Consider the following 10,808-nt stretch of genomic DNA (forward strand, 5'->3'; position numbering starts at 1 on the left):
TGCCTCTGATGCAGGCAATTACATACGGAAGTACTGACGAAGTTCTGCTTCCAAGTGCAAAACATACCGAAATCTAAGGAATTATGAAATGTTCCCTGTTTAATGAACTGATGTCCATCACTGGTTCTGTAAAGAGAGATCCAGGCAGATTAAATAATTAATAAGGCTATTTATCTAGAGGAGAGACACACAATGCCTAAATCAAGAGATGGAAAAACCCGCCGAGTCAAGTATAGCTACTCCCCTCCTTTGTTTAAAAAAAAAAAAAAAAAAAGGCAATATAGCCAGCCGTAGTTCGAGTACAAACAGAAGGAAACGGCTGCTCCAACCATCAGAAAGATTCAGATTTAGGACCTGCTTGTTTCTCTTCAGATACGTCAGGATTCTCCTGAAGTCCACTTGTGGGCGGCGAGTCCACGCCCCCTGGGGGCCACGCGCGGCTGACACTGGGCGCCACAGCAGAGCTGGAAGGAGCTGCTGCCTTTCAGGCAGGCTGGCTGAAAGGAGGTCGCAACACTGCAGGGCCAGAGCTTCCAGTGAGTCAAAGAACCGGGAGGTGAGAATTCCAGGGGCCGGGACCCGAGAAGAGGCTCAATCTCTGAGAATTCCATTAGTAAGATCTTTAAGTGGACACAGTATCAGGACAGTTCTTAGTAAAATACTGACACAAGGACACAGAGCGGAAGTCATTCTGCCAATTTTTGAGTTTGGAAATTTATGAGACTACAATTTCCCCGTTGGTAGGTCTTATAACGAAAGCTACCTCAGCAGGGAGTTCACAGGTAATCACAGAAGCTGCCGCGGCCACCATACTTTGTACACAAGATCGCACGTTAAAGAAAGCGATCCGCACTGCTTAAACGTAACCACCATGGTTCCATACGAGAAATGTTCAAAATTGTCCATGAGACGTACTCGTTAATCCTGTGCTTTGCTTGAGTAAAGTTTTCAAGTTGTTAACAATGCTGCACTCTGAATAGATTAAGATGCTCAAGACATCAAGAAAAGAAAATCACACAAGTTTTCATACTCCAATTGTTTTTTGTTGCGGTACACGTATGAGGAATAGATTATAGAAAGACTCCAACCTGAGCCCAGCTTCCCTCCTCATCTTCCTGATGTTACGTGGTTAGGAATGCAAAAGAACACAACTATTAGTATTGGTGAGCTTGGGAATGCAAGCACGTTACCGTGGGGGGGAAGGTGCAGCTTAAACGAGTGCAAGTTCCAAACACCAAGACATCATGCAAACTCATGCACAACCCACAGGCCCAACTCCCATGCAAGGGCAGACTCTTTCCACACCAAGCGCATCCATAAAGGAGAAGGGGCCAGACGGTCACAGCAGAGGGCTGAGCTGAGGGCTCCCCAGAAGGGGAGGTACACTCAGTCTATTCTAGATAGATACAGCGAGTCTACCAAACTCCTGGAGATATCTAAAATAAAACATGTATTCACACATTCAACTAGTGACTCAAAAATACTTATCTGGAGCAATCGAATGGAAAATGACAATGTATTTTCAACAAAAAGGCAAAGAACCCAGACGGTAGTGAGCGGCAGGCACGGGAGAGGCTGCGGTGTGGACTAACCGTTTGCGGCGTGGCTGCGAGCGTTTCCATCTCTTCGTGTGTTAACCACACATTTCCTGTGGTCTAGGTGACCAGGGCACCGACCACATCCAGGGCAAGGGAAGCAGTGACAGAGAGGAGAGGGGCATACACGTAAGCCACAGGCACAAGAAGGGCCAGGAGCCAGGGCGCGCGCTTTACCCCCAGGTCGGAGGCCCGCCCGACAGGTCCTTGCAGAATCACCATGCCCTGCTAACCTGTCGCCAGCAATCCCAGAGCTTGGAAGGCCATGCTTACCCCCGAGGCATGCGAAACGTAAAGAGGAGAAACACGTTTTGAACTTCTGCAAATGCTGAACAATTCCCAAATAACTGCTGATTCCATGTACTGAACAAAGAGGGTGGCAACCAAGGGCACCGTGCCGCTCTGGCGGTTGGCAGATGCCCCGTGACGGACCACTACACCTGGAGAATTGAAGGGCAGGCGCAGGCCGAGCGGGCCGCAGGAGGGCCAAAGGGGTCAGCTCGTCAGACTAGGGCGCGTCCTGCCAAGACCAGACACATGTGGCCGCCCAGCCTGCCAGACTTCGACCCTGCGTCGACACAGCGTGCGGGGGCCTTACGTGAGGTGCTCTTCGCCACTGCTGAAAAAGCAGTCTACAGACTGGAAAACCACATCCCTTCATTTCTAGAAAGGCCACTCTAACATGACACTCATGGGGACAGAGGTCAGACCCTGCCGCAAAGCATCCCATTGGCAAAGGGGCTCTCTGAGCAGGGGGTAAGAACAAAGGCTTACTGTTCATGGCCACGATGCTTTCACTAAGAAAAAAAATCAACCCCAAAGCCTCCCAACGTTATTGGTGAGGTCACCGTGAGCCCCGAGCCTGCCTCGCCCCGCTCCTGGGAGAGGCTCGCCTGGGAGGCCGTTCGCTCTCTGCCAGCGCCTGCCTGCCCCGAGCAGACCAAGGGCAGAGACCACATCCTCGACCAGGAGCGGCCCACCCTTGTCCCCACAGCCACTCACGCTCCTATGAGAAGAGTTTTCAACTCCGCCAACAAGAAGGACCCTCCCAAAGACCTTCCCAAAGGAGAAGAGCTGCACGAGCGCAGGGATCGTCTGCAGACGTGGGAGCTGCCCACAAGCCTGAGCTTCCAGGGGGCCCAGCTCCCAGGTGGAAAGCAGCTGCAACAGGCCAGCCACAGTGGTGCACACCCATGATCCCAGCCCTTTGGAAGGCCGAGGTGGGGGGCCGAGCTCTTGAGGCCAAGAGCTTGAGACCCAGCCTGTGCAACACAGTGAGACCACATTTCTACCAAAAAAAAAAGCACCCATAGGCCAAACAAGCCAAATACAGGGAAGCACTGATTACAAGGCAGCCCATGACCTAACCTTTTACATTCCCTTGTAGTTTATGTAAAAAAAAAAAAAAGTCTAGAAAATGGAATTATGGAAAAAGGAGAATTGGAATTCTTTACGGACCACAGCCAGAGTGGTGGCACACATCTATAGTCCTAGCTACTCGGGAGACTGAGGAGGATCACTTAAGCCTGGGAGTTCCAGACCAGCCTGGGTAACATAGCAAAACTTCATCTCTCAAAAAAAAAAAATTCTTTAGAGACCAGTTTTGATGATTGGGTAACAAGCGTTATGTACGTCAGAAGGATTAACTGACTGAGTTCAGGTCTCTGCCACCCATGCTGGAGTGCAGTGGCCACCTCCTGTCTCAGCTTCCTGAGTAACTGGGACTACAGACACGCACCAACATGCCCAGTTAATTTTTTAATATTTTTGTAGAGATGAGATCTCATTATGCTGCCTAGGCTGATCTTGAACCTCAAGTGATTCTCCTGCCTTGGCCTCCCAAAGAGCTGATATTATAGGTGTGAGCCACCACATCTGGCCTGTCAGCTGTATTTAAATGAATACAAAGTGAACGAATACAAAATGAATCCAAAGTGCCTGGAAGAGTCAGTACTCTGTAACGGACACACAAATTTTACTCCTTAAGATCATACTTACAGGCTGGGTGTGGTAGCTGAAGTCTGTAATCCCACCCCTTTGGAAGGCCAAGGCGGAAGGATTACTTTGAGCCCAGGAGTTCGAGACAAGGCTGGGCAACACAGTGAGACCTCATCTCTATAAAAAATTTTTTAAAATTAGGTGTGATGGCACTCGCTTGAGCCCAGGAGGTCAAGGCTGCCGTGAGATTGTGCCACTGCACCGCAGCCTGGGCCACACAGTGAGACTCAGACTCAAAAGGAAAAAAACCTACTTACTCATGAAATGATACAGGAGAATTCACAAACATAACTGAGTGAAAGCAGCTAAATACAACAGAATAAATAAATACTGCACGATCCCATTTACAAAGTTCAAAACACACAAAGCAGTCTTTGATGTCGAGAGCTGGGCCTTTAACTCCAGGGGAAGGGTCAGTGGCTCAGAAGAGGCAGGGCTTCTCCAGGGCCCTCGTCAAATCCCATTTCTCAACATAGATGCTGAACACATAGGGGTGTGCAGATTCCACAAAGTCATAACTGTTCACTTACATGCGCATTTTTCTATATGTATATTATATCTCAATACAAATGTGAAATGTGCATACTAAAATCTGCTTAGCAAATATCCTTATACAGTGCAAACACTAATCACTCATTCAGTCTGAATCATGAGATCAACAGAAAATGAAACTGGGCATGGGGGCTCACACCTGCAATCCCAGCACTTTGGGAGGCTGAGGTGAGAGGACGGCCTGAGCCCAGGAGTTCGAGACCAGCCTGGGCAACATGGCAAGACTTCAACTCTACAATAAAAAATAAAATAAAATAATTAGCCGGGCGCGGTGGCGCATGCCTGTAGTCCCAGCTACTTGGAAGGCTGAGGCAGAAGGATCGCCTGAGCCCAGTAGGTCGAGGCTGTGGTGAGCCGTGAGCATGCCACACACTCTAGTCTGGGCGAGAGTAAGACTCTGACTCAAAAAAAAAATTTTTTTAAATGTACTATAAAGTATGTACTTAAAATGTTATCATTTTCCTTCCTAAGAGGATCTGAGACTGATTTCATTTTGATAAATTCATTTTTTAATTTGTGACAATGATTTTTCTTCAAGAAAACTCGTTTTTGTATTTAACAAGGTCATTCTAGTCTAGCCAACCTTTTTTTTTTTTGAGAAAGCAGAATTTATTGAGAGGACAGAAAAGCTCCCACAGTGGGAGGAGACCCAAAGGGGTTGCCCAAGCCAACCTTACATAAAAGCATTTCACAAAGCTGTTTTCGCCCTCCCAACCCCTGCAAGTTACAGGCTCTGTGTCTGAAAACTGCAGTCGTGACTTAGAGCGCTGCACGGGACATGTCGCCAAGACCGGAGAGGCAGCGTCAGCAGGCGCGCACCCTTCGGAGGCCACCCCTCTTTCCGAAGCATGCCCGACCTCTCTGGAGCCTACCGTCCTGGATGTGGGCGGGGCAGACGGGCTGGTCAGCGACATGATCTCCTGAATGGCCAGCCTCAGCTTCAGCCTGTGCAGCGGGTTGCTGATGCCGATCTCACGCTGGATCTCGGTGTCGGACAGGGCCGACATGATGGCCCCGCTCTTCACGTTGGCTCGGCAGGCAGCCACATACCAGGCTGGCATCCCGACCCAGAGCTGCAGGACAGAGCAGGCCCAGACATTACGTGCAGTCCGCGAGCGCCACCCACATCACGTGACCCACTCCAGTGTTCAAACAAGGACGTACCTCCAGCCAGACGACAACCGTTGGCCCATCCCACTGGGCAAAAGGTAAGCCTTGCCTCCGGGCCTCCTCGAGCAACTCATGCCTACAAAAAGGAAGATATTCCAACTGAAGAATCGCTGGGACATGCATACAGGGAAGGAAGCGACAGAAGCCGCGTCTGAGCATTCCCAGAAGTCTGCCCCCTGCATCGGGGTGCCACATCGCACATTCAAACAATGGCGGGTCAACACTATTTGGGGAAAATGCCAATGAAAGTCAATATAATACAGCAGCTGCTTACACGGCGTTTACGTGTTTGGTGTGGTAATCCAGAGATGACGTGCCACACGTGGGAGGATATGCAGCTCATGTGCAGATGCTGTGCCACTTGACACGAGGGACCCAGCATCCCTGACAGCGGGATCATCTGTCTCTTCCTTTAGTCTTGCACAGCATTCATATTTTCACCAGCACCTACTTAATACTAGCTGTGCACATGCTGCAAAGAATGCCAGGGTAAGGACTCCGTCTGATTCCCAACAGAACCAGCATCTCCTCATGAAATCAAAGAATCATCACCAACTTAAAAACCATGCACAATCTTCATATCCAAGAACATGCAAGGGGAAACATATCACAATTCCTTTTCCAAATAATGAGGAAAAACATCGAGAAAGGGAAAATCGCAGTGGGTCTGAACACAGGAGCCTGTCTCTGTGGGACTATTTTAGATGAGATCTGGAGCAGTCAGGGTGGGGTAAGGCCATAGACTGTAGGACTATTTAGATGTTCACCATTTGACCAAAAGAGAAGAGAAGTAGCCGGGTTCGGTGGCTCAGCCTGTAATCCTGCGCCTTTGGGAGGCTGAGGTGAGTGGATTGCCTGACCCTGCGGGTTCGAGACCCACCTGGGCAGCGAGACCTCATCTCTACAATAAACCAAACAATCAGCCAGGCGTGGTAGCGCATGCCTGTAATTCCAGCTACTCGGAAGGCTGAGGCGGAAGGATCGCCGGAGCCCAGCAGGTCGCGGCTGCGGTGGCCAGGAGTGGCCACTGCACTCCAGTCTGGGCGACAGAGTGAAACTCCAACTCAATTGAAAAAAAAAAAGAGAAGAGAAGTAGAGTTTAACACTGAAACGTCACGGCCTGACCAATCTCATGCAGCAGGCACGGCACAGGTGACCGCTTCCATCCACACTGCTATCTAGCGAAGTGTCTGCTGAACTCAGGCCCAGGTCTTCTTGGGGTCTGTCCCAAGGCTCCTTACTCAGAGGACTGAAATCCCAGCAGCTCTCTTAGCCCAGAACAGATCCTGAGCACAAGGCCTGGCATGTCACTGGCAACCGCAGGGAAGCGAGAGGGGCGGGTACTGGCCACAAGTTTCTTTACGTGATCGGAAGCAGGCCGTACACATCTTTAAAAGTTATTCTACCTAACATAGGTACTGGAGAAAACACACTGCAAGCCTGGAGAATCTCACTTTTCTCCCTCAAGTGTTCTGCTACAAGGTTTCAAAAAGGGACAAATCATTTTTAAAAACCCAAAAAGTCTAGGAGAGAAGACGGCATTAGAACAGAAAGGACAGGTACACTTACTTTGCATGCATGGATGATTACTAGGTTTCTATTACTTTTCATCTTTTACTTCTAAAAAGTAGATACTGGCTCTTCAGTGAACGTAAACAGCTCTAGGTTTTTCTTAGGCCTGTAAAGTCTATGTACAACTACAGTTCATCTTCCTAAGCAAAATATTTCACGCAAGATTTTAAGTAAGTGTTCCAAAGTCATCCTTAGGTTTCCAGGGGACAGTGAATATGCTTAGCTAGACTCATTACACCAGAGAATGCAACACAGGCTTCAGCGCCTCAAGAGCAGTCAAAACCAGTAACATTTCCTAACCCTAATAAAAAAAGAGACCGAGAGCGGTGGTCATCTCGGTGCGAGGTCACGAGGGGCTCCCAAGACGCCCACACGGGTGGGGGGAGCAGGCCAAGGCGCAAGGCAGAAAGCCCGCAGGCCGACCCAGGCCCGCCTCCTGCTCCCCCAGACAGCAGCCCGGCGGGCCCGCGAGCGTTTCGGGGGAGCACAAAGCAGCCCCAGGAGAGTCCTGCACTCCAACAGAGTGAGCAGCTGAGGCCTCAGTGTCCGGCCAGGCCAAGGAAAAGGGGCTTCACGGCTGCCGGGACAGGAGGGTGTCCAGGCGTGTTTCCTGTGAGCGACCAGCATCGATAAAGGGTCCTCGGCAGCCGGCAGACTCCCTTTCTCATACCCAGTAGATATTCACCATAACAAGAAGCGCGAGGCCGAGAGAACCTGTGACTCCCTGACCTGGAGACGCCTCCCTGCCCTGGACGTCCCCTCCCCTGGCTGTGACCATGAGCCTTCACAGTCCTTCCTAGGATTCTGCCTGCAGGCTTTCCAGCAGTGGAAACAGGACAAGAGTTGCGGGGAGGCGGGGGAAGTCAGGGGTTGGTTGAGCAGCGGCCCAACCTCTGGCTGCTTCCAGGCTCCCCGCTCAGGTCAGCAGAATCTGCAAGATCAAACATGGGGCCCGAGCCTCGGCCAGTATCAGCTGAGACCACTAAAACCCCTGCTTCCTCTGGGGGGGAGTTCCCAATTGTGTGACGAGGTCCCCACACAGAGGGGACAGAGCCCAGTCCTTGGAGATGCTTGTAGCCAGCCTCACTCTGGGCTCTGTGGCTTTGAGTTCGAAATTGGGGTTCTTTCCCTTACTAGTATGAGCGCACTAACACAAAAAGGTCATATATAGCCAGGCTCAGTGGCTCAGCCTATAATCCCGCGCCTTTGGGAGGCTGAGGTGAGTGAATTGCCTGAGCCCACGGGCTCGAGACCCACCTGGGCAACTTGGTGAGACCTCATCTCTATTTTATAATCAAAATAAGCCGGGTGTGGTAGCACGTGCCTGTAGTTCCAGCTACTTGGAAGGCTCAGGCAGAAGGATCGCCGGAGACCAGCAGGTCGAGGCTGCAGTGGCTGGGAGCGGCCACTGCACTCCAGTCTGGGCAAGAGAGTGAGATTCCAACTCAAAAAAAAAAAAAAGTCATATAATTTGCGAATAATGACATGCCTGCTATAATTCAGGTAAAAGCTTAAGGTGCAGTTGTCTTTCCTAACAAGAAGCTTGTGTGAGCTTTTGCTGATCAAATAGTACAAAAGTGACAGAGAGAAAGCCCTTTCTCTTAACTACCCAAACTGAATACACTGCTGTATTTTCACGATAACCCTTTTCAAGCCCACAGCACCATGCATGACGGGCGGTGAGGCCTGCTTTCACAGCTGTGACTGTGGCTCAGGCAGGGCACGCTGGCAGATCCTCAGGACAGGTGCAGGGCCACCCTGCCGAGAGGATAGAGTCGACATTTCTACCGCAAACCTGGAAAGATCCTCTCAGAAGTTCAGTGCACAGCCTGCGGATGGTGACGCCAGTGCTGTCCACCTGAAACACCACACTGGGCACAGAAGCTTGCAGAACCCACTCACCCTGGGAGGGCGCTCCGTCCACAAGGAGGAAGGAGGAGACAGCGTTTTCAAAGCAAGGTGACGTAAAGACACCAAGTTTTGACAGCACCAGGGAAGTCTACAAGCACCGCGGAAACACTGTCAAAGCTGACAAACGGAGGCGATGTCTGCAGTCCCCCACCCGCGGATTCACACCCTGCGTCGGGCACCCATGGTGCCTGCAGTCTCCTCCAGTGTCTTCTGCAGACCCGGATTCAGCTTGCCACCAATCCCACTAGGCATCAACCCCACCAGGTGTGGGAAAATTCTCCGTAAGTGAAAGCATCTGGCTGTATAAACTTAATAGGCAAAAGCACACACCGTTGAGTTAAATCAGGCTTAATAAAAAGAAACTAATTCTGAAGGTTACATTTTTATTCTTAAATCAACAGTGCCATAAGCTTTATTTATTTATTTTTTTGAGTTAGAGTCTCACTCTGTCGCCCAGACTGGAGTGCAGTGGCCGCTCCCGGCCACCGCAGCCTCGACCTGCTGGGCTCCAGCGATCCGTCCACCTCAGCCTTCCAAGTAGCCGGAACTACAGGTACGCGCTACCACACCCGGCTAATTTTTTGATTTATTGTAGAGATGAGGTCTTGCCAAGTTGCCCAGGTGGGTCTCGAACCCGCAGGCTCAGGCAATCCACTCACCTCGGCCTCCCAAAGAGCGGGATTACATGCTGAGCCACCGAGCCCGGTCAGTGCCGTAAGCTTTAAACTGCACTCACACAAGACTTTTCTTGGATAATTCAAACATTTTTTCTAAAATTAATTTGATCTCAGGTTAACGGAAAGAAATGCAGTCAAACAAGTAGCCTCTGAACTTTGAAGTTTTCCCCATCAACTTGCTGGTTCATCTCAGAACTTATCCATGGATCCCATGCTCAGGATGTCCCTTAAAGCCAAGTGTTCAAACACACCTCTTGAGAATTGCAAAATAAATTTTTAAAAAAAGAGTGAAACATTTTGGGCAACTTACACGATTTTTTCTCCTACTTATGGGGGCTGGGACAGTTGGACCAAGTTGCACTGCCTCAAACCTTCCTGTTTCTATGACAGCACGCACGAGGATGTGAAACAAAACATATCAGCAAAATCTAAGGAACAAAATTTTCCTAGCAGGGTTCCAGGGGGCGGTAGGCCTTGTTCGAACGTTAAGTTCCACAGGGCCAAATGGCAACAACCCAGGTTATTTTTAAACATTTTTACACAGTTCAAAGATAGCCACATTCAAATCAGACTTTGCAGTTAAGTGGTTTCTACGAGTTTCCATTTACGGGGAAGCAAAAAACAGAGTATTCCTGTGGTACTGCTGACGTCACAACACGTCCCCTGAACGACGCCCAGCAGTCAAGGTACTCATTACGGCATCTGAGAACTAAACTGAGGTCGATTCCACAAGAGAAAAATCCATGGGCAACCCTAGGGACCATGGGCCGAGTAGCCTCTGGGGCAGAGGGGCCCGTGGGCTCCAGAGCGGCTGGGGGCCAGGGCCTTTGGGCCTTGAGTTCCAGACCGTGTCGGGTGGGTTCTCAGGGCACTCGGGTGCCCAGGCGATCCCCTGCAGGGAGATGCGTCACAGCGCCCGCCTGGAGGCCGGTTTGCCTCTCAGCACCGGCTCAAGAGCCCCCCGCACGCAAGCTCAGCTCTCCTCTCAGACCACACAGGCTGCTGGTTCTGCTGCAGAGGTGGGCTGCTCTGTTTCTCATTGGTCAGTCCCGGGGCCACTGTCTCCGTCTGTCTAGTCTGTCCACAGTCAGTCAGCCCGCAACTCACCCGCACCAGCGCAGACCCAGAGCTGCGTGTGCGCCCAGCCCTCGATGCCCTTACGCTGGTTGAAAACTCCAAAGATCATCACTTACCTTACCTTTAGAACCAGACTTAGCTCAGAACTAAGATTTAATAAAAACTGAAATCTAGAGTCTACTGGAGATAAAAGTATAAAATCTAGCCGGGCTCGGTGGCTCAGCCTGTAATCCCGCGCTTTGGGAGGCTGAGGTGA

At 50.6% G+C, this 10,808-nt stretch overlaps 1 protein-coding gene across 2 annotated transcripts in view; it reads right to left on the reverse strand.

The window, feature by feature from the left end:
* PPFIA1 (PTPRF interacting protein alpha 1) overlaps positions 1-10,808 on the reverse strand; it is a 60,052-nt gene that overhangs the window by 16,705 nt on the left and 32,539 nt on the right. Inside the window, exons 20-23 of one of the 2 annotated variants that reach the window (XM_021708405.1) lie at positions 5,310-5,391; positions 5,018-5,218; positions 1,593-1,655; positions 1,089-1,115 (exon numbers count right to left, since the gene is read on the reverse strand). In XM_021708405.1, the coding sequence (XP_021564080.1) occupies positions 1,089-1,115; positions 1,593-1,655; positions 5,018-5,218; positions 5,310-5,391 (373 nt within the window). The remainder of the gene's footprint in view (positions 1-1,088; positions 1,116-1,592; positions 1,656-5,017; positions 5,219-5,309; positions 5,392-10,808) is intronic. The other variant, XM_021708404.1, reaches the window with a different exon arrangement.

This window comes from Carlito syrichta, unplaced genomic scaffold (genome assembly GCF_000164805.1).
Source record: "Carlito syrichta isolate Samal-C Ts95f unplaced genomic scaffold, Tarsius_syrichta-2.0.1 Scaffold136318, whole genome shotgun sequence".
Lineage (NCBI taxonomy): Eukaryota > Metazoa > Chordata > Mammalia > Primates > Tarsiidae > Carlito > Carlito syrichta.